This window comes from Lissotriton helveticus, chromosome 7, assembly GCF_964261635.1.
Source record: "Lissotriton helveticus chromosome 7, aLisHel1.1, whole genome shotgun sequence".
NCBI classification, from domain to species: domain Eukaryota; kingdom Metazoa; phylum Chordata; class Amphibia; order Caudata; family Salamandridae; genus Lissotriton; species Lissotriton helveticus.
Genome location: NC_136068.1, coordinates 660,931,784 through 660,956,556, shown reverse-complemented (window position 1 = coordinate 660,956,556; position 24,773 = coordinate 660,931,784). Strand labels below are relative to the sequence as shown.

The 24,773-nt window shown below is 44.2% G+C and overlaps 1 protein-coding gene across 1 annotated transcript in view; it reads left to right on the top strand.

Annotated features, from left to right (window-relative positions):
- Window positions 1–1,157, top strand: part of LOC144769215 (uncharacterized) — a 222,402-nt gene extending 221,245 nt beyond the window's left edge. The window contains exons 11-12 of the mRNA XM_078653256.1: window positions 955–975; window positions 1,089–1,157. Of these exons, the coding sequence (XP_078509382.1) occupies window positions 955–975; window positions 1,089–1,157 (90 nt within the window). The remainder of the gene's footprint in view (window positions 1–954; window positions 976–1,088) is intronic.
- The last annotated feature ends 23,616 nt before the right edge of the window (window positions 1,158–24,773 follow it).

Genomic DNA, 24,773 nt, shown 5'->3' with positions numbered 1-24,773 from the left:
CCTCTGCTGGTCATTTTCTATCAAGCCAGTTGAACAAGCAGAAAGCAATTCTGGTATTTTACTGACCTCTATTGGTCGCTTTCCATCAATATAGTTAAATAGGCAGTTGAACAAGCAGAAAGCAATCCTGGTATTTTACTGACCGCTACTGGTCGTTTTCTATCAAGACAGTTAGAGGCGGTTGAACAGAAAAAAAGTCCATAAGCTGAAGCAGACAAGTCCTAGGGCTGATCTCCAGATCCCACAAAGTACATACACATATAGGTATATACTAAAATATATACAAGATGTCTCGAATGCTCGACCTAAAAACACGATGGATGGCCCCTAGTCCTGCGGTGGCCATAATCCCCTAAAAAAGACAGACTGTTGTCTTTTCCTGGGATGCCAAAGGAGAAAGTCATAAGTGAGAGGTGAATGCAACACTTAGGGTGCAGGCACCACAAAAGAGGACCAGCAATCTTGCTTACAGAATGACAGACAGGTAAGTTTATGCATTGCAACTTCTGAACAATGGTGGACCCAAATGCTCATGCCCGCACACTTCCAGGGCTGGGAATCTCACTCCAGTCTGAAAGGGACTTTAAGGCAGGGATAGATTGGTGCGCAGGAGGTATCATGGGAGCTTGATGCTACACCATGCTCATTGAGCTAATGAGGCCAGAGGAGGAAACGGGGACTGCCTTTTAAGAGCACCTCATGTGTGAATTGACTATGGACAGGCAGGCAGAGATTAAGCAATCCGAAATACAGAGTGGTGGGACTGCAGATGTAGATAGATGCAGGGTCCTCTATGTAAAATGGCACTGGGCTGTCACATGGGGAAGTGGGAGGTTTTTAAATGCCAACAGAAATTCTTGTGTCTTAATGTATTTGTGTTATTGCATGCAATGTGTATTAATACAATGACTAATCATGTGCATATATCCTCTCCTGTTTCCCACATATCTTTAGAATTCTCTTGCTGACTTTTTGGTAAGACAATGCATTGCCTTCTAACAGACTTTCTCAACTTTTGTTTTATTTGAGTAGCTTTCTTTAAGAACTTTTCTTTTCACATTGTTAATAATTCAATGAACATGCAACAGATAACAATATTGATGCTGCTGGAAAGAAAATGTTTGATACTTGCCGAAGCCATGTACAGAGCCATTTAAAGATGAAAGCAAATTCAGATGTAGATTGGCAAATCATAGAGAACGGGAGCATTGGAACTACTTTAAAGCCTGGCAAGTAATTTGAATTTGTATGAACCTGTCACAGAGATCATGCACTACATCGGGATTCTCTGTGCACTGTCTCATACTGTGGGGTGGAAGTGCCAGTGGGGTTGGACTCTTCAATGTGTGAGCAGTCACTTCACCGGACAGTACCTTTGCACAATTCATTGGGTGAACAGCTCACATCATGCCAGACATCAGTGCTCTGCATGTTGGGCATTCCACACCAAGTCTGTGTGTTCACAATTACTCACACTTATGCCCTGTCTATATTCCTTGGGAAAGAAAGACACACAGTTGATGGACGGAATGCAGAACAAAACAAAACATTCATCCCCAGTCAAGAGACATAGGTTAAATTTATCATTCTTTTGCTCACATTGCCACCCCAATTTAGACCTGACCATATGCAAATCAGTCTTGACTTTGTGCCTCATTGGAACAGCCCTAACTGCCAAGCCAGGCCTTCCCTGGACCGGAAGCAAGCATCCTAGGGCTGGTTTCGGGGTTTCACCCCTCATCAGCCAGGATAGTTTATATCCAGTGGCACAGTGAGCCCGGGACCCATGTCTGGATATACCTAACGCACTTAGGGTGAGAAAGCAAAAGACACATAGTTGATAGACAGAATGCAGAACAAATCAAAAAATTTAACACCCAGTCAGGAGATCTGGGTTAAACCCATTATTCTTTTGCTCACCATGCCACCCCTGTTTAGACCTGAACATATGAAAATAAGGCTTGACCCTGTGCCTCATGGCAACCGTCCAGCCAGAACTGCCAAGCCAGGTCTACCCTGGACTGGAAAGAAGCATTCTAGGAGAGGTTTCGGGTTTCACCCCTCATCAGCCAGGATAGCTTGAATCCAGTGGCACAGTGAGCCCGGGACCCACGTCTGGGGATACCCGGCACACTTAGTGCGAGAAAGCAAAAGAAACACAGTTGATGGACGGAATGTAGAACACATCAAAACATTCACCCCACTCTAGATATCTGGGTTAAATCTATTATTCTTTTGCTTACCATGCCACCCCATTTTAGACCTAACCATATGCAAATCAATCTTGACCCTATGCCTCATGGGAACAGTCCAGCACCAACTGCCAAGCCAGGTTCCCTGGAACAGAAACAAGCATCCTAAGACCGGTGACATTGTTCTGCATTCTGTCCATCAATTGTTCTTTTTGCATTTGTAACCCAGAGTTGGATGGGTATGCCCAGACGTGGGCCCTTGTGCTCTCCATGCCACTAGAGTCAAGCTATCCTGGCTGATGAGGGGTGAAACCCTGAAACCGGTCCTATGATGCTTGTTTCCAGTTCAGGGAGAACCTGGCATGGCAGTTTGGGCTGGAATGTTCCCATTGGGCGTAGGGTTAAGACTGATTTGTATATGGCTGTGTTCAAACTGGAATGGCATCGTTAGCAAAAAACGATGGATGTAGGCACAGATCTCTACACTGGGGTTAATGTATGACATTATTCTGCATTCTGCCCATCAATTTTTCTTTTTGAATCTATATTCCTGTCACCTTTCCTTTTTCAAAGGAGTAGCCAACAATTTACACTTTGATTAGATATTCAAAAAACAATTGTTTTTGAGAGGAGTCTACTTTGAGATTGACAGCATTTAGCTTTTTCTTGGACAAAGACCGATTGCTTGGCATCTGGTATTAGCCTACTTCTCGAGACAGTTCTATCTGTTCTGATAACCACATAATACTTCTTCAGTTAACAGCACCTTAAAATGATGCCATGATGCATTAGGGTGAAGTGAGTGCTGGGATTGTAGGCAGTGAGCTCCCACCCTCTTACTGTCTAACAAGGTATCAGCTGGTGTCAGATCACTGTCAAATAGGTCCCCTCACCAGAAAGAGGTCAGTGCTCTTCAAATCAGTGCTCAACTTACCTCCTCGCCTTGTGCAACTACTGTTCTTTAATTCCAGTGTTACTCTGTCCAAACATAAAGCAGTGCTCTGGGAGAAGCACACTAGCCCGTACTCAGTCAATATTCTGTGCATTGGAAATGAGCTCCCCATAGTCTTAACTTTACTGCAGATATATCCATAAAAGTCATAAACATAGTCATAGCAGCCACCACAAAATGTATTTATGAAAAATCTGTAATGAGTCCAATGAAAGTTTCAATGTACCAGCCGTGCAATACAACTTAACTACCAACCTGTTATAGCATAAAAGGCCCCTTTAAGACAGGCTAGTAGATGTCATCATGTAATTATTTACAGAATGCAGAACAGATAAAGGTGCTCGCTAATACATAATAAAAACATGACATCCCGCTCCCTCAAAGTCCTCAACTTATGCACCATAGCCCCAAACAACTCCCTATACCCCACAAGGTGAGTCTTTCAACTTCATGTGCAGCCCTTTCTATACATTCCCTAACCCCTCTGTCTTTCACACTACCCAAACAATCATCTCCAAACAAATTCCCCTTTGTCTTGCTCCACATTTTCAAAGACCCTCTTCCCTTTCTCATGGTTGCCCCATCCCCTTCAGGGGCGGATGTGCCCCCACCTGACACTCCATTATCCCAATAAAATTCCGCCACCTAGGAAAACCCTTGTAAGGTGCTTTCCTGTCCCACCCAACAGAACTCAAGATAGCAAAAACACAGAACTTCAGCCGCACCACGGTTTCTCTTGCCAAATGTTCGTTAACAGTTCCCACAGCTCCAACATGTAAAATAAATTTCCAGACCTTTGCAGAAGAACCCCATCAGACTGAAAAATATACTTCCCCTCTTCCTTGATGTGATTGTGAGACACAACTGTAACCCCAATGGACGTTCTAAAAACTCTCATTGCCCATATAAGTTTACACTTAGCTTTATGTACCGGCGAATACTACAAATCACCCCTCCGGTGTCTACTCGGAACAAACTCAGTCCACACAACACTAGTTCCTGATCATATATTTTTAGTCAGTTGTAAATCATCCTTCAACAAACCGCACAATTGCCCTAGGTTGGTTTCACCCAAATGAATAAAAAGCATGTCCGGACAACCTCTGTTTGTAAATAGTTTAGCTAACAATAACAATAACCCCTTACCACCTGATACCACTCTTGCCCCACCAAAACTTTAGGTGGTAACTGCTAGGAAGTCCAAGGCTTCTGCCATAACACTGCTGAAAAGCAAATTGCATTGGTCATTTTATGAACGAATGTCCCATGAGCCACGTCACCATTTCTGCAATGGTATAGCCACAAACATATCCTAGAAACAAGAAATTAACACATGCCATCAGGATATCAACAACAAAAAACAGCCACACTATTTCCTGACACACATTTCGCAGCACTTTGAACTCAATCTTTCAATTTTCTTTATTTCACGCCATGCCAGACCCAACCTAGCTGCTTCTTCTGATGCCTCAATCCTAAAATAATGAGTTCCATACCTATGCTTGTTGAAGCCCAGCAGCCCTTAGAGCTATTCTCATCACAGCCAATAAATTAGATGTCGTAACTCTAGATCCATCTGAATGTCTAAATATCATGTCTTCGCTCTGCCTAGGCAGCTCCTGAAAGCTCAACCATTCTTCAATAGAACAGATCCCACACTCATCACTCATTCTCAACCAAATCGATTTACCTCTCCCTACCTGATCCATTTTCGATCGTCTCCTCCAAATCCTTACGTCTGTCCCTCCATAAAACATCACCATAATTCAAACCTACTAGTCAGATACTCGTAAAGCCTCAATTAACATCCATATCATGACCAAACAAAAGAGATACATATCAAAAACATTGTAACAGCACAGAGGTAAAGTTTTGAGTAAACTTCAAGGCAAATAAATTGTAATAGGTTCATACAGTGTCTTCTGGTTGGATCGCTTTCTACCGCAACCATTTAAAATTCCCCACACCAACTAACCTACTGCAGGATTATATCCCCATCACAGCCTTCCATAGAAAGATATCCTTTGGAGTCACTCTGGGATGAAGTGAGGCAGGTCCATGTCTTCTCACCCAGGTAGAAGAACAGCAGGCAGCACGGCAGCTCAGCAAGGCAAGAGCACGGCAAGGCAAGAGTCCAGCAAAGCAGCAGTTCAGCTTAGTGGCATTCCTCTCAGCAGCACAGCAGTTCTTCTTCCTGGCAGCGTGGTCACAGGCCCAGAAGTGTACTGAAGTCATGGTGTCAGTGGTCCAGTACTTATTTCCAGTTAACACTTTGAAGTGGGGGTGACTTCAGAGAAAGCTTTAAAGAGGACAAGGTCCTCCCTTTCTGACCTGGCTCCAGACTCACTACAGTGAGGTTTACAACCATTTGTGTGGGGGCAGGACCCAGCCCTTTCAGTTGTAAATGCTAGCCTCACTCTCACATCCTGCCCAGGATGACCCATCATTCACACCTAAACTCCCTTTGTGTTTGGCTGTCTTGAGGGAATGCACAAAACCCAGCTGTGTACTCATCTCAGACGTGTATTCAGAGACAGGCAGCAGGCACAGAATAGCTAAAGTAAGTAATTGCTAATCTTATAAAAGTGGCATTTACTACACTGTAACATATCCAACTTCACCATAAGTGGTGATTTTAAATTAAGACAAGTCTATCTCTTCATAATTGGAAATAACACTTAAAAGATGTACTAAGGTAATTTCAATGTTATCCTATGAGAGGGATATGACTTGCAGTAGTGACCAAAATAGGTGTTTTTCACTCCCAAGACAAGTAAAATTTAAAAGTACATGTCCAGTCTTTTGAATACATTGCACCCTGCCCTAAAGGTCTTACAAGGCCTATCTTAGTGGTGACTTATATGTACAAAATGGGAAAGTTTAGGCCTGGTAAGAGGTTTACCTTGCCAGGTCGAGGTGGCAGTATAAAACTGCACATGCAGGCTCTACAATGGCAGGCCTGAGTCCTGGATATAAGGCTACTTAAGTGGGTGGCACAATGAGTGCTGCAGGCCAACTAGTAGAATGTAATTTACTTACCCTGTAGTTCACTTTACGAGGGACTTTAAAGTAAATCAAATATGCCATTTGGGGTTAGGCCAAAAGTACCATGTTTAGGGGAGAGATCACAAGCATTTTAGCACTGGTTAGCAGTGGTAAAGTATAGAGTCCTAAATCCAGCAAAAATGAGGTCAGAAAAATAGAGGCCAGCCAGAATTAATGAAAGAAAGGTCTTCAGGTTTTCAATGCAGCACCAGGGAGCTACGGAACTATGCTGCCCCACTATGCGATTTATCACCATCAAGGATCTTACTTCAGTCATTGCCTTTTGAGTCCAACCCACGATGGACCATTCCCTGAAGACCTTTCTTTCATTAATTCTGGCTGTTCCTTGTATTGCCTTGTCCTCAGGAAGACCCGCCGTGCATGTCAGTCAATCACGCACTTCTTTGGGTCGAAACATCTATGTGCTTGCGGAAATCCTGACCCTATTCTCTCCACCCCATGTGAAATGGATATTTAAACTCCCAAGCGGCGCAGAGCTTAATGCACCAAGGGATGGATGTCCTTTGAATGATCACTTTCAACAGTTCGTACAGCACTCTCTATATCTTGTTTACATTTAGGTCTTTTTCGCACCTTTTTTCACGACATCACTTGTGGCGTTTGAAGAAATTGTATGTTCATACATTCTGACAGCCTTCTAATGTCATTTCAACGCCATAAAATGTAAAAGAATATATGGATTTATCCTTAAATACAGACTTTGATTGACCCAATGTTGTTGTGTTTTTGTTTTTTGTTTTTTGATTCATGGTTTTTGTCCTTTCTTCTTTTTTCCTTTCATTGAATATTACTGAGAGGCTTGAGTACTGTTGTTTGCTTTTTCGTTATTATTTAGTAAACTAAGAATCATTCCTGTACCCGACAGAACCAATATTCTCCACATTTTAATTTCAATTTATCTCAATGAGCTTTCTGTGTGTGAAGTGTTTGTTAGGAATACTGTCAATATTTGACAAGCTATAATATTAATGCTCCTTGAGGAAAACCTAGAGACCTGTATGTGCGGACAGTCATTTTGAGATGAAAGCATGCTTGGTGCACAGAAAATTGGTGACCTTGATGAATGGGCTTCACCCTAGCTGTTCAATTATGGTCCCTGGTTCACCTCTCTCCCCTGATACACTAAGCACAGCAGAGTTTCACTGTGACTATCCGATAGAGCCATATGAGTTTTGAGGGTCGGTAAGATCCGGAAGACCAAGATACTGTATCATCACTGCGATGCTCTCCATGAATAAACAAAACGCAGTCACTGCCAATACATCGACTAAACACCACAAGTGTGCCCGAGTGGAAGTGCCCCTCAATGACACATGCACCTTCTCTCCTTCTCCATTATTCGCTCCATCCATCTCTTTTTTCACCATTTATGCTTTCACACTCTCACTCCCCATCTTTTCTTTTTGTCCCCTTCTGATTCCTTCGTTCTCACATATATGTTCCTTTCTCTCGCTCTCTTTATTCTCTCCCTCATGCTCTCATTATCTGCTCTCCTCCAATTGTTATCATAATTGTGACTCTTTCCTTTGTCTTCCATTCAACCCCCACCTCTCTATTTTATCATTCCTTTTTCTTCATTCCCCACAGCTGCCCTCATTGTCACTCCTGCACCCATTTTCTTCATGTCTCCTGCCCTTTCGATCTCTTCCTCTCTCTCTAGTTCTCTTGGTCTTGGTACTTTGCATCTTTCATTTCTGCCTCTCTTCTCTTTTCCTTTAGTCTTCCTTTCTCTCTCTCTGTCTCCTTTCAACCATATATATATGTGTGTGTGTGTATATATATATATATATATATATATATATATATATATATATATATATATATATATATATATATATATATATTTGATTCATTCACTTTTCCACCACCATCTTTCTTACTCCTGTTTCTGTCTATAGCGCACTCTGTCATTTACCCAAACAATCTGATTTTTCAACCCCCTCCATCTCTCATCTGTCTCTGCCACTATCTTTCTCTCTCCCTTACCCATCTAAGCTCTCACCCACATCCCTTGACTAACCCTCTCCCTACTTTTTATTTTTCGCCCTCCCTTACTCTTATTTTTTCAGTTCTGTTAGTGTTTCTGATGCTCTTTGTTACCTTCCACAATCCATATTTAGAAGGCCCTATTAAGGCATCAACTACCTTCTCACGTACTGCCATCGACCAAACTTTGAACCCAGACAAATTCCTCTTGCAATTATGCCTTTCACTTGCAACCACCTGAAACTCCAGGGGTTATGTGTCCTTCTCCTTTCTTGTTTGGTAGCACCATAGATTCCCCTCTCATTAGTTGCTTCACTTAGACCTCCGCAGTTCCTATGGTTTTTAGGTGAGCAGGTCTTGGAAGTTTTCATGTGGTAGACCTGCAGTCATAACCATTGGTGACTGTGGTGTGAAACAGCATTGCACTATTGCAGTGGCAGCAGAGCTTCCAAAACGTTGAAAAAGATTCTGCCTCAATATTTTATATGCATACTTATGTGTAATTTGTACATATACAGTGACTAATTGTGTGCTTGTGCTCTTTTTCCTGCCCTTTATATCGCTCCAGAAAAATCTGGTAAGAGCAAATATTTTAGTTTCTATTTCCCTTCTCCTCATGTACCTGAGTATCATTTTTAGGTTTAGCACTTTGCCAGCGCTTGCATAGTCTGAAAAACCTGTTCTATCTTTTCCATGGGCTTTTGACACACCCACTGATTGCCACTGGTTGTTATCTGTGTCATTCAGAAATGCTGGCTTGATATTGGTGCATTTGTGTAAGTGTACCTCCTTTGTGTGCTTAGTTTTCTCCCCCCACGATTTCACTAAGAGAACATTTTAGTTGGCCATCATACTGTACAGCGACTGATGGCCCCTTCTCCCTTCTCTATATGGGCCTTGCGGCCTTATACACAGCTTGGTTTCCTCCCATGTCACTGCTCCCAGCTGCACTGGTCTTCGTGAGTGCTCCTCATTCACACAACTTGTTTTTGCTGTTTGGTTGGCCTGCCTTGCAGTGGAATGCGTTGTGTTTTGTTTACTTCCCTTCATTTGCTGTGTGCTTATTCTTTCCTCATGGCCATCACAATGCATATGATTACCTATAATGAGGGGGCTACAAAACAATAAGAGCTTACATTATTTTTAGGTTAATTTTGGATGCATGTTTTCTGTGTGTTTGTATGAGATGCAAGCTAACCCGCACTCTTAATAAATTCACATGTTGAAAATTGTTTCACTGGTATGTATAATACACTGTGCATTTTTCATTTTTAGAACTACTTCAGGCATCTCCATTGCAGCACTATAGCAAGCCTATTGGCGTTGTTGGGCCTTTGTCCGTGCCTCTGTCCCAGGCAGCTGAAGTCTATTGTTTTAGGCACGGCCCAACAGCTGACATAAAATACGCTGCACTCAGAAGACGAAGCACTGCAGTGAGCTTAGGGAAAGGCTGGTGGGCTGCGGGCTTCATGCATCCCAGGCACAACCAGTGCCTTGTTTTCCTCAGGGGAATTAGCTGTGATTTAACAGAACAAATCTGCTGGGTACCCACTTGTCAATTTAATTCAATTCTTTATAAAGATTTGGATCTCAAATGAGGTCCACAGAAAATGGAAGACAAATTACACTTTAAATACCATTATATCATAAAACTATTGAATATATACATATTTGAATTAAACCTTTGCCCGCAATGATTTAATTACAAATACTGGACATAGCTCCAGAAGGCTGTGGTAGAGAACTATAAAACTAATATTTCATTTGATATCTGGAAAACTCTCCCTAAAAATAAAGTTTTAGATAGTATATATGAATCCATGATGGCCGTCAGGTGAGGAGCTCCGGCCTGGAGCTCCCGGCCAGGATTGCCGTTTTTGGCTTAAATCCCCTTTATTCCCCGGAATTCTTCCCCACCTAGGACCCCTTTTTACTCACCTGGGTTCACCCGTGACTGCTTTTCTCCATTCTCCCATTTCTGGACTCTGAACTGCATCTTATGCTCTTACTGCAGACCTCGAGACGACATGGCCGATGCCCGGTGGAGCCACTTGGCTCGGCTATAGAAGAGTCTGGCTCGGCTTTCTCCCGCAGCTGTCACCTACCCAGCCGGACATTGGGACATGGCATTCCTCATTCCCTCTGCTGCTATTCTTCCTCCTCCTGTCTCCCTTGGATTGAATCACTGCGGATCGTTGACACCAGAATGAGCCTTAGCGCAGCTAATGCTTAATTGGATATCTCTGGATGACGGCTGAGTGTTCAGGGGCGAGATTTCACACTTCCGGATCGTCCCTTTTCCCTTCGGGTTGGATGCAGAGGTCCGCACCGATGCCTGATCCCTGCTGCGATGAGTTGAATCGACGTTGAGTGCCACAGTGCTGCTGGTCCGGTGCATCCGAAATCCTGCCTGCTATCTTCAGACCAAGGGGAAGGCTTGCTCTCCCAGCCCCCGCTACTGCCTGGCTGCCTCTCTCCGTCCTGGCCATCTGCTTGAGTGTGCTGGGCCTCAGCTCTAACATCTGGACCCGCGAGTCCTTCCCAGGTACAGGGGGAGTACAGTGGCGATTAATCTACTCGGCGCAATGGTGTGACGCTCCTGGGTTTTGCCGTTCCTTCCTGAACCTGAGAGGCGTGCCCTCCCCCCCCCCAGACTTCGCTGCTGCCTTCCTTTTCTCCAAGACTGCTCCCTAACCCCCAGGCTGACTCACCAGATCTTCGGCTTGCAGATCGTCAACACCGATGCCCCGTGGTCCAGAACCTGTGCAGGCCCTCTACAGCCTTCCGTCCACCTTTTTTTTGTGGCTTCGCCCCCCTCTGAATCTACTAAATTTAATGCTGCTCTCTGGTCTTTCTCACAGGATTTTCGACTTTTGTGCTCCATGCTATATTGGTGTTGGTCTCCGATGATTCCTTCGACCCTGACCTACCATCTTGTTTGACCTCCGTCCTTCCCCCTTCCTTCCTGCCTCCCCCTGATTACCCCCAAATGTTTTTAGGTCTCGCCTTGCATGATTAGAGCATGCGCTGCTCTCGCTATATGAGGGCTTCTTGGAATCGATACGATTCCAGAAGTTGTGTTGCTGCTCCACCTACAATTTTGATTTGTGCGCGTCGTTTTGCATCATGGATGATGCAAAACACAGTGTAATAATTGCACCGGAGGCAATCATTACACTGAGGGAGCCCCCCTGTCCGCTTTTGGTCCCGCCCACCGGGATTGGCTCTTTTACTTGCGGTGGGACACATTGCCTTCTAATTGCTGGGTAAGCACTTTCGTTTTTTTCATTCGCACAATGAAATGGCGTGGCCACAGCTTTTTTTTAAGTTGGCAGTATCATGTGGACTTTGATTTATGAGTGTGCGTCCAGAGCCAATTTCATTAATATGGGGATTTTCCCTGAGAACCCCGCCGTAGGTCCTACCCCGCTCAATCCTGTCCTGTTTCTCATAAACTGCCTTCTCTCTCTTTCTCTCCCATTCTCTGCCCGCACCCTCGCCCCTTCACAAGCCCCTTTCTCTACTAGTCTTCCCACTACCTCTTGCGCACACGTCTTGCATCTGCTTCCCTCTCTTGTTCTTGGAGGAGTCCTTAAAACTGATGCCAGCCATCTCTCCCTCACATACACACCACCACATTCATCCTCCCACTGCAAGGAGGGCACGCGAGCGCAGGGGGCAGCGCTGTGACTCAGCTCAGAGGACGCAATAAGATCTCACCAAAGACTGCCCTTTTAACAAGACCCCCCTCTGAAAACAAGCAAGTAAGAACAATTGATCTGCTCGGTCGACTTACCCACCTGCTTCCTTCTGCTGCACCTGATTTCTCCACTCAGAGACTTTTAAACTTTGCTCACATTTCTGCAGTGGTGGCTGGCGACTCCTGAAAGTGGTGTGGCGTAATGAGTGAGCATGACTAGAATAGATGGTCATTGGGGCCCCTCACTGAAAAAAATTTGAAACAGAGGACAACATGGTACATTTTACTACAAATTTGAATAATTTCAAATTTGCTGTGTGGCCTTTTGTTGTGCTGGTGACATCTTCTGTTGTATTCATGCTGTTGTCTTGTGCAGCATTATTGAAATGTGATTTTTATTTTGTTGTATTGTAGTTTTTGCGCTGTGTTCTGTTTTGACTGTCCTTGTTATGTGCGATGTTGTGTTTTAATTGTGGTGCTATGTTGCTGTGGCTTTGTGTTTGTTTCTGTGTTATATTTAGTGGCTTAATTTAGATAGGTCAAAAACTCTGCTATATTTGCAGCCGAAAGCAGCACATTCCTTTAAAGTTCCAGTCATAAACAACTATTTACCATTTTCTAAGGCAGTAAAATAGTGCTGCTGCAGCTCATCAACCACTTAAGGCACTATTCGGCCCTAAAGTGGCAAAATGGATTTGCCTTATTTGCCACATAATCAATCATTTGATGCAAAATTTGCAGATTTTAACAAAAAAAATATTTATAGCTCAAAAGTTACAAAAAACACAGCAACATGTGTTGCTGTGAGGTGGAAAATTTGACTCGTCAACTTTCTTCATGTGGGTGTGAAACTGATACTAAAGTGGTGAAACCCTTGCCCACAGAGCGCCAACATGTAAAAATGACATAATAATGAAGCAAGACTTTCACTAAATTATGCTGAAAAACATGCCTCACAGGCCACATAATTTAGCCAACCCTACCGCATTATTTTAGTCTACATTGCAACACAATTCCAGTGACCCTGCAAATACTCAATAAAATAACTTAACTCAATTGCCTCGCAATAATTGTCAATCACAGTGTGCCTACAGCTGTAAATTACGTCAATATTAGTTACCTGGGCCTGTTAGGAAAAAATGGAATCTACTTGTAAAAAAAAGCTTCTTAGCTCCCTCCCTCCAACCGGCCCGTTTGTGAGGTTTGCAGCCACAAAGATATGCTCGAAGTGTGCCCTAGCACCTTGTTTCAGTGGCAGCTTGAACGATTAACTGCTCTGACATCACGAAATTGTGCTGTGAGTTGTCTTTTTTTTAATGCAAGATTGCTGTGGCCGTAATCTACATGGAAAATCCCAAAAATATAAATGTGCAACTGCAGGGACGATAGAAGCGGAGGAGGATGAAGGGAGCGAGGGCTGGGTAGCTAATGAAAATAAAATAAAGATTCATCACCTGACGAAATATTTTGCCAATAAAATGTGCACAGCAACGAAACAGAAACACTGTGTGCACACAGCAGAATAGCAAGCAATCATATCCGATATCAAACAGCCAAACGGAGAGAGCGAGATTGTTTTGACAGGGAACAGAGAAACGGCCTCCTGGAGACTGTGAGTTCACTCTCAGCGCTCGGCCCAAGTATATCGTGTGATTCTGGGCAAATCACGTAGCATCCTGTTGCTTTAACCCCTTCAGTGCTAATGACAAGGGTAACTCGTCATGGAGTTTCCATTGATTTCAATGGAAATTACATTGGAGAATGTCAGGTACCACAGCATCCAAGTAAACATGACCTTAAGTAATGTAGCAGGCGCTCCTGTAATGCACATGCACAGAAGGACATCTGCAGTTTATTACAGCTGCCTTATTAAAAGTATTAAATAGAGCAGCCAGCAAGTAGAAATTTATTTTCGTCTGCTTGTTTTTTTACATTCATTTCTTGCCTCTCCCCTCAAACTCAGGATTGTAGGGCAACACCCCTTTTGCCCACTAACACCAGCCGCCCCTGCATTTCTGACTGGATTGCACGAATCCATTTTAAAACAGCTATTGCTTTACTTCTCTTGCCCCCGACGCAGTTCTTCGGCAATCGGCACCTCGCTGTTATAAATGATCTATGTCTCTTTTCCTCGGCTGGGATTTTCCTGTGGCTCAGATGGTGTGACTGCTGGAATGCTTGGTGACATTGTGGAATGTTGGGTGCCTGGCCTAGGTGTAGAGTGGCTGTTTATGGCAGGCAGGCTGAGCAACAGGGAGGTCACTCCTGGTGGGGTTTTACATTTCCATCTTAAGAAGCTAATCTGGAACTTGACTTAATAAACCTATCCTGTTTATACACCTGGCTCAAGGACTTTCTATTTATAACATTTTGGCAACGATTGGAGAACCTACAACCCACAGGAAAGAGCCTATATACAAAAGAACCTACAGTGTGCAGAAAAGTGGAAGAATTAAGAAATCTACAAAGAGAAAAGAAACTGGAACTATTGAAAAGAACCTACAACTTTGAGCAGAGACTGTGTTTAAAGGAGCCTAATGAAACTAAGCATATTACTGAAGAAGAAACGCCTTGCTCAAACCCCACCAGTGTCTGTTGCCATCTGGACATCCTGCTGCCCAAGACGTTTGACCCCTTACTTCAAGCATCTGTGTAACTAATGTGATGATTGCACTACTGAATTGAATTGGCAGCAACTATATATATACTGGCAAAACCAAGAGACACCCGGTGAGCCACTTCTAAATGCTGATTGATGTAATGCTCGTGAATTTGTGACTGAGGGTTTGAGCACCCTTCCACACCCTAGAGGAGTCTACATGGAGGTGTGTCTTGTTTGTGGAAAAGGACGCATCTGTCAGCAGCTATCAGCAAGTAAATGCGCAACTTTTATTTTGCCGGTGGGGAGATCGGTGCCTGCTGCACTATTTAGCACCACAAAGAGAGAGAGCGCAGCGCACAGTGCGACCAATTAACTCTGTGTTCCTTTGCAATTTGGCACTACGGAGAGAGTGGACTGCTCCCAATTCGTGGTACCCTGCTGTGACTTCGGAGGAGTGCTGTTGCGGTAATTTTTATTGGGGGTGAGTCTACTTTGCATATCTTAAAGTTTAATGGTAAATGGCAAAACTTAAATGGCTGTGCTGACATTTAAAATTCAAAGTGAACACGCGTTACTCACCGCTTCACGCGCTTCACCCGGACAGTCTTCTGTGACGTTTCATTCTTAGTTTGCATTGCTGCTTATAACTCTGTGCCACTGCCTCCCTCTGACACCTCAAAGCAGGTGGCATTGTCGGTGTGTCCCTCTGCCTGGTCCGCGCCTGTGTCTCCTCCAGATTCAGATGATGATGCTGTGAGCAAGGAGAAGAATGAAAACATATCAGTCACCTGTACACATCAGACATATCAGCTGCAAATCATTTGGCCTCATTCCTCAACATGGCATGCATCATGAGTCACATGATACAGAACTCTGCATAATGACAAATCTACTTGTGGACAAATGTCAGAGACACAACTCTCAATGTAAGGTAGGAGACAAGGTATAGGCAAGGAAAATACTTGTATGAGAGACACAATCATGATCCACTGCCTGACAACAGGATAGCTGATGATGCATAACAGTTCATTAGCCAACCCTGCCACCCAAATCAAGACCTGTTCATGTTTGATTCACTTTGACTCTGTGCCACATTACAAAAGTCCTGGGCGAACTGCCATGTGATGCCATCCTGGGACCTGAAACAAGTCTTCCATCACCTCACACTGTCATCACCGCTTTGTACATCCAAAGTCACATTGTGTGGCAGAGCATCAATACTATGTACAAAGAACATGCAACAGATGTTGAGAATATGAACACACGCACTGCCCAGTGTGAGTATGCAGAAGCCCAAAATATAGCACATGTGCATTGTGCACCTGTAGCTAACACAAGATAATTAGAAAGTGTACCATGGACAAAGGCCACTGAGGCTGACTTGTGCATAAAACACTTGTTGAGACTCAAGAACAGTTCCACAATATGAAGAAGGGCAGACATAGTGCACATGTGGTGCTACATTTAAGGTACGAACAGGTGTCACATACCCCCCTACAACATGATGATGTGCAAAGGAAGATGCAATCTGAGACACTGCACCATAGGAGTACATGTCAAAAACAAGCATTAGCCAAAGCAAACCTCTAATGTGGAGTAGGGCAAGGCATGTAAAGAAGCAGCCGCTGACAGAGGGACAATCAAATTCCAATGCATGAACTGGCTGTCTGACCATGCCTTTGGGCTCTTCAGGTACCATTTCACACACACATGACTACAAACAGACATGTACCTACCCCCTTCGTGCTGCTGTCCCTCCTGCGTGCCGAGAGCCACCCGGTGCGGCGTGTAATGCGTGCCGCCATTTTAAGATTTGTTTTGCCAACCACAAATTATATTATATTGTGCTTGCAAGTACTATCATGCGGAGGAGTTCGTGACTACCAACCATGTAGAGATAGTTGGAACGTCGCAGCATTTCTCGATTTAAAGAAGATGTTAGAAGTCACCATTTTCAGTCGGTATTCAGTCTCTAAGAGACCAACCCTGCCCATGAAAGTTGAAGAGCTGTTTTTGCAAGTGGAAAAGTCATTTGAACTTCACGTCTATTGCTGTGGAACTCTACACGGAGTGAGTAGAAAGTTTATTCGGCTTAGATGTTCCTTCGCAGTTCTTCGGACTTTGAAAAGGAGTATAATCAGCAGTTCACAATCTAAGAAATTTGTGAGACTTTTCCATTTTCCATTTTTTTTTTCAAACGTTTAAGCGCTCGCATTTATGTGGAGTGCAGTGGAGACATGCTGACGTTATCATCTAAATCTGCTTTGGATCTGCTACTGACATCCAAGAACTGTATATTTTTCTGTCTGTGTGCAGCTGTGGATTGAAAGGTGACAGCTGCATGCAGCGTTTGGACTAGAGTTGCTCTGTGAATCTGAACATCAGGTGAGAGATCGCTCACCAGAGCCACATAATTGCTATTTGCTCAATTTGATTGCGACAATATTGTTTTGTGAGGGTGGTGGTCGGGATTGAGATTTGCTTTTAAGGAGGAGTGTACATTTTATGTTGAAGTTTTGCCCTAGAGCTTAGTGCAAAATATTATTTTTTTTCTTTGTTGTTGCTATGGAGGTTTACCCTTTAGTGAGATGGTTGTGTGGCCCTGTCATGTTTCACATGACGTTATGTACTTTATTACATGTAGGTTCTGGAGTGATAAGTACTCATATTTTGGTTCACAGGGTGATGTGTACCCTGTTACATGTTTGGTTGTGGAGTAGTTTGTTCCCCAGTACTGGTTCACAGGGTGATGTGTACCCTGTTACACGTTTGGTTGTGGGGTAGTTTGTTCCCCAGTAATGGTTCAACGGGTGATGTGTACCCTGTTACATGTTTGGTGGCGCAGCTATAAGTGCTCCAATTTTGGTTCACAGGGTGGTATGTACCCTGTTACATGTTTGGTGGCGGAGCGGAAAGTGCTCCAATTTTGGTTCACAGGGTGGTGTGTACCCTGTTACATATAGGTTGTGGGGCATTCTTTGTCCCAGTACTGGTCCACAAGGTGGTTTGTACCCTGTTACATGTTGGTTTTGGGTGTGTGTCCATTTTTGTGGTTGTGTTGTGTTTTTCCCAAGGGAGGGGGATGGAGCTAATTATCTCAGAATGTAATGTCAATTCTTTCTTTCGCAATGTAAATGTTTTATTTTCAGAATGCATGGTGTACATTGATGTTGATGTTGCTTTCGCTAATTTCGGTTTTGTTGTTTCCCTAAAGAAAGGAGATGTGTTATAATTGATCTATGTTTCTTTTCCTTGGCTGTGGCTCAGATGGTGTGACTGGTGGAATGCTTAGTGTCATCGTGGAATGTTGGGTGCCTGGCCTGGGTGTAGAGTGGCAGTTGATGGCAGGAAGGCTGAGCAACAGGGAGGTCACTCCTGGTGGGGTTTTACATTTTCATCTTAAGAAGCTAATCTGAACTTGACTTAATAAACCTATCCTGTTTATACACCTGGCTCAAGGACTTTCTATTTATAACACTCGCTTAGCCGGCTATATTTACAAACACCCCTGCCGGTCCTGCCTGAGAAACAGACATGCAAACACTTCTTTTGTATTCATTTCTCCTGTTTAGTAAAGTACTCCCGAATCTAACGCTCCAACTTCTCCAGCGCAGCCCAGGCGTAACGCACAAACCCACATCACATTTATTTGAGAAATGGAGATTTTTGCAAGAGACACTTGCAAGAAAGTTCATAATTGTATTAATGACAGGGGCCTTTGGTTAGATGCACGTCATATTGTAAGTCTCTGCAGAGTGCCGGGAAACACATGGTGTTTACCGGTAACAGAAGAAATAAACCGGGAACTGCATGCTGTCTCCCATGCATGCTGCTGCTTGGCCCGCAAGGTTTACCCGGGCTACGCCTTGGGTGCAGCCGTACCCTATCATCCATTGTGATTGTATCCATTCCACCCCAAAGACCCCGCACCACATCCCTAAGTGTCCTTAATACTGGGAGCGGGGGGAGGTGTGGTCGAACCAAGGGGCATTCTGTTGTGTTTTCCCCTCTCTCCCCATTCCGCCGTAGACCAGATGCTATTCGAACGTTTTACATGAGCACCAGGTACATTACAAGGATACGCTCATTTTTTTTAAGACTTAAGGATATTACGTTTTTTTTCCCAGAGTCACATGTTTGAAAAGTTTTCCGCATGTGATCTTTGGGACCCTTCACATCCTTCTGAGTTGTGTTGCCAAACAAAGATCGCCGGCATCCATCTACCGTGGAGGTAAACTTCACACATTGCTACACAGTAAAGCTTCCAGCAACACACTGTTCGAATCACACACGTGTACCCGTTCACAAGCAGACAAAGCTACAACACCATACTGTCACACTAGCAGAAGCTGCACGCCATACGGACACCACCTAACATAACATACTTTGGTGTTTACAATACTGGGGATGGTGTAAAGCCCACATTAATTTCCATCTGGTCTGGGAGTAAGCTGAAAGAAGGCCATTCACAGATTGCCAGCTTTGTCATACCAACCCATATGAAGTATCCCTATGCCTGCATGAGCGACTGATAGGGTGATTGTATATGGCGAGTCCCTTAGAGTTTTGTTACACCACTGTCTTTCAGACTGCCCGACAGTGTGAGGAGGGTGGAGAGAGGTGAGAGATGGAGGGAGGGCTGGTGCAGACGGTTTGTAGCCTCAGCATCACAATTTAAGTAAACAACCCCTTCCTGGTTCACAGGACGTCCTCAGTTAGAATTTAGCAGAGCCCTTCTTAAATTACACTTAAAAAAATGGTCTGCACTGCTGGCATCCAAGTTCACAGCCTGCCACCATGCATCCTAATCCAAACTTCTGCAGTTGACTGACGTTGAGTGATTCTGTGTAAAGGACTTTATTTCACTATGGCTTCAAGTGTAAAACAAGCACTGAAAATGCAATAGGCCTCACCTTTTATTAAGTTAAAGCCATTTTCTTTGCTATACAATTCCATTAGCAAAGCAAATGGCTTTAACTTAATCAAAGGCAAGACCTATTGCATTTTCAATGCTTTTTCTCTTTTCTTGCTGGACTACCTTAACCAGGACTCGAGTCGGGGTACCACGCGGGTGGACGGCTTCTTCCACTTATTTTACCTGGGGGACACCGTCCCCCCTGCCAAACAGCTGGACTTCACTCTTTGGCCTCTCTGGGACGAGAGGCTCGGCACCTTTCGTGACGTCGCTTCCTGTTGTGATGTCACTTCTGGTGACAGCGTATCCCCATTTCTTTTTTTATGATTTGTGCCCTGACCTTTGTGGAAAAGTAAATTTTGCCATGTTCTGTGTCCCTACGCCTCATCCATCATATGTTATGTGTGCATGACCAATATGCATATGTTATTCCCCATGTCCGATTCAAGACGCAATTACAGTTGTGTCCACCTCTAGTATGCTAGTTTCCAGTCCTCGTGAATACTACGAATATCAGGCCTATGTAAAGCTACGTTGCCACGTTTCTCAGTGTGCACGTTATTCCATTATAAAGTCCCCGTTTCCAGGCCTCAAAAGGGCCCGGACATCAGATTCAGCTCCTGTCTCCTGAAAGCCTCGCTGAGGAGCGATACAGCCCCCACCTGTATCCTCGACCTTTCACTTACTTCCTGCCTCGCAGTGCCCGGTGCAGCTTGGCTCTGCCTCTGAGTCTGCCAAAAGTATGTTATAGTTCCAGTTATCAGTTCAGTCCTCCTTCTCTGCATTCCTAAGCTACTGAACTGCATCAATAGTTTCCGTCATTGTCTAGCCTATTCGGCTCCACGTTAGAGAAATACTGTATTAATGGTCATTTAATATTCTTCATCACGCACTACATGTAGAATAATGCATGGTCCAGTCTTAGAATCAAGTTAGCTTTTCCCCTCATGACTTCTAGTTTATATCAACATGTTCCCTAAACATCAGATACCAGATAGGGTTTAGGTACATGTCGCTCCGACCCTCCAGACTCTAGTCTCTGCTCCTAGCACAGAGTTCATAGCCCCCAGCTTCTCCTAGTAATACGTCATTGCCAGTTTTCGCGCACCATTAGGTTAGAGGTCCCGGCTCCTTAGGTAGCCCCCTCCTATGTTTCCGCCCATTCATGACATATTCTGTTACGTTTGCATCACATGTCTATGTATACTCCCAGTTACACCTCTTTTTACTGTTATCTTTCGCGACTGCTATGCGTCACGCCTTCTGCTCCACCCACTGTTACGCCTACTGCAATGTAATGCTATGTGTTTGCGCTATGTATATAAGTCCATGTATTGTTATTAAAAGTTGGCGCGCTCATCCCAGATCAAGCCCCGGCAGCTGCTGGGCCCCAGTTGTCCTGCTGGGCCCTGTCACCTCTGTTCCTATGCAGGTTGTCCTGATCCTGTCCTTATGCTGTAATAAACCTGCAGAAACTCCTACTACCTCGAATCTTGACTCTTATTTTATTGAGCTATCTGTTATTCATTCATTCATTCAAAAATAGATCCGGTATTATTTATTTATATACCACATAATGGCGCCCGAATAGGGACTTGCCCTTTCCCCACGCGTCGGTGAAGCCACGCCGACCCCCTGACCCTCTGCAGTCGTGACGGAACCATACCGTGCACTGGCAGATATTTCTGCTCCAAGTATCCCTCAGGCCCACGGAGGAGACGGAGGAGGCGGTCCAGCATCCGAACGAGACGGTGGAGGAACGCGGCGAGTCCCGACCAGAGCCCAAGCCGAGAGTCCAAGGTCCGAGGTATCCGGAGGCCCACCCGTAACTGAAGTCCGAAGTCCGAAGTTCGTCGTCCGTCGTCCAGTCCCGTCCGAGGCCTTCCGTTCCGTGCTGCCCGGTGAGTACCATTGCTGGGGTAGTATCTAGACAGGACCAATCTAAATTGACTCCTGGTCCGTGGGTTGGTGGTGCCCAGACTCACAAACGAAGTGTTCACCTAGGTGGATACGGGTCTTGATGCGTCCCTTTATGGGACCGGTATGTTCCGTACTGTTACAGCAGTGCATCCAGTAACTCTAGTCTGTTCCGTTCTCGAGAAAATCTGTTCTGTTTCTGTTCTCAGTATTTTCAGGTAGTATTCTGTCCGAACTGTTATGTTATGATGTTGTTCAATGTATTTCCAATATCGTGGTATGCCTGAATTGTTTTCCCAATTGTTATTGTTCTTTGTGTATTGTATTGTGTTCCGATTCAAGTTTACAATGCCGCTCTTTTCCAAGTTACGACAGTTAAAAACTAGAAAGGGTTTATTAGAAGAAGCAGTTCCTGTTCCGCCTAGGGACAGTCCAGGTCACTTTATGTATCAGAAACATGGCATAAGCGCCATATTGTATCTAGATTTATGGGTAGAGTATACCAAACAGTTAGAAGAAAAGTATAGATGGCCCGTATCGGGTACATGGGATGCCGAATGTATCATGCGAGTAGAAGAAGCTTTATGGAAAAAGAAAGCCAGACAGTCACAGAAAGATGCCATCGAGTTATGGCGTAAAGAAGCTCATAAAAGAACTGAAAAGGAAGTCAGAAAGTCAGAGTTAAGTAGAGAATCCCAGGAACGAGCCCAAGAAAGAGAATTAATCGAGATAGGTGAACAAGTCAAAGCCGAACAGTCAGACAGACAGAGGCATGCCCTTATTAGGGGTATGTATCCTCTTCTTGCCGAAGGTTTGCCAAAAGCGACCCCAGAGGCATCTAGTAATTTCCCGCCACCATTAGTTCCGACTAAGCTACGTCACAAACAGACCGCAGCTGATATTTTTATTTCGTCCTATCTGGACGACACAGTCCCCGAATATGCAAATCCTGTTCGCGCTCCACCAGTCCCTGTAAATCAGGCACTTCCTGCTCCTTCAGACACCGGGGTGCCCTTAACAGCTCCCCCGGCCCAGTCCGCCATACAAGTCCAGCCCACGTTACAATTACCGACCTTGCCAGGACGAAGAATGTCAGTCGACGATTCTAGTCTAGGGGCCGCAGGAGGAGGTCTTCCTCAAACCCCGCCGCCACACAAGCGGTTAACATTACTCGAATTACATGCTCAAGCGTTACAGCGCACGCCCAAACATCAGTCTGTTACAGAAATCAGGCAAACCCTTAACGAATGTGTCTATGATCCAGTTCCAGGCGAATATAATATGGTTTTATATTCCTTACGTGTAAGGAGAGTGACCGAGTATCTGGTCACCTTACCGAATATGAAAGAAGATCTAGACAGAATATATCGTTTCATCCGTACAGGGGATGATCCAGAAAGTATTGGCGAGATTATGTCTCAAAGGAAAGCCGAGATCCAGCTCATGATATTAAAGTTCCTGATAAATTGTCTAATAAGAGAACAAGATTATCCGTCTAAAGATCCCGCCGAAATGAGAATCCTGACAAGGTGGAGTGATAATATAGCCGAGGGTAAGCACAAGACCATTAGTGCTATGGAGAGTATGTACAAGAAAATCCGTAAAGAAATAATAAAGATACACGAACAGCGTAAAGCAGCACAAGTAAGCGAGAAAGAAAGTATCTCTGATCCTGAAGAGGAAGAGAACGAGAATCCCGCCAGAATAGCGTATGTAGGAAAATCCAGATTTCCAGATCGCCATTTACGCCTAGAACCCAAGTCTATTTTTCATCATTCAGCGCCAGAACAAGGTTCTCTAGAACAAGTATTCCAAGCTACCGACCACATTCTGAAATCACGAGTCGGTTACAGTGAGTTAAGTACCATGCACGAACAAGAACTAGCCCGATCAGCAGTCCGATGGATTACTGATTCTACCACTTTTCCAGACGAAATAGTGGCACAAATGTTTCTGAAACTGCCCCCAGCCGAGCAGCGACTGGTGGGTATGTATAAGATCCAGCACCTCATTACTTTGTATGAGGGTCAACATTCTGATCCAGGTCCGTTACACGATATCCTGAACGAGTTACTCCAGTATAAATGGAGAGGTCTAGGTACCGATTTAATTAGTGTCATTCTAGAACAGCGTCACAAATATAGAACGTTTCTGAACCCGCATTTTGTTCATGTCTCACCCCCAGAAAGTAAACCGTTTTACATAGACAGACAGAATCCGTTACGAGAAGTCCACCCAGTCCAAGGGGCGGGTGGCGTAATGCAACGAGTGTTTGTATACACTCCAATTTCAAAGATGGAACTTCTTGAAATGAAGAAATTAATTCCCTGTCATGACAAAGATCCAGCAGGGTTCCATAGAGAATTAAAAGACATGCTCCGTATGGGAGAATACACTTACCCAGATATCATTAAAATGTTAAAAGTCCTGCTGCCCGCAGGGGTATATGAAAAGTTAAAAGAAAAAGAATGGGAGGTGGGAGAGAAAAAGATCGATTGGGCAGTTCTAGAAGCTGAAGACAAGGCACGAGTACCAGGTACCGGTCTTGGAGAAAGATGTAAAGAATTACCAGAATTATTGATTCAAGTTTTACCCAGATTATTGACAACTAGGAAGGAAGACTGGGATGCAATCTCAGCCTGTAAACAGAAACAAGATGAAGATATTAGTGATTTTTATTCTAGATTTGAAAAATGTTTTAGTATTAACAGTGGTCTCAAGACAATTAGTGAGTCATACCCTCACCTTTTCGTTACTAAATTAGTCGAGAATTCAAGCCCACAAATTAAAAATCGAGTTTTGAAAGTCGAAAGCACCTGGCAAGCAAATACCCCGTCCCAGATGCTCCAGATGCTCCAGTATCACCAGAATAGAATCAGGGAAGAGCAAGAACACGAAAGAAAACGTATGAAAGACACGAAAATGAAAGTGCTAGTTGCACAATCTGTTCCTCAAGACAGTCAGAAGAGGGGTCCGAATCAAGCCAGTCATCCTGCAGCTCCCGTTAAAGGGAACTGCAATTATTGTAAACAGCCAGGTCATTTTATAAACGAGTGTGCAGTTCTGAAACATAACATAGCTACTGGTAAGACTAAAGAAAGACCACGTCCGCCTAGACAAGAACAAGTTTCACAGACTCCTCAGCCACAGAATGCACAACAGACAGTTCCCGCACCGCAGCCTATTGCTGCAACACAGCACGTTACATCGCAGATGTACCAGTATGCTCAGACAGAGTATCCAGAGTACCAGCCATATTCATGAAACAGCCTAGAGAGGGAGGTAGGCTTGCCTCTCATCGAGATACCTGTAGATCAAGAAGGTCCCTATGTTCACAGTCAAGTATTAGGGAAAGACAGAAAGTTTTTGATCGATACAGGGGCAAGTAGGACCACAATTAGTCATGCCGAAGTTCCAGGGGCTCCGCTCTCAGGCTCAAGAAA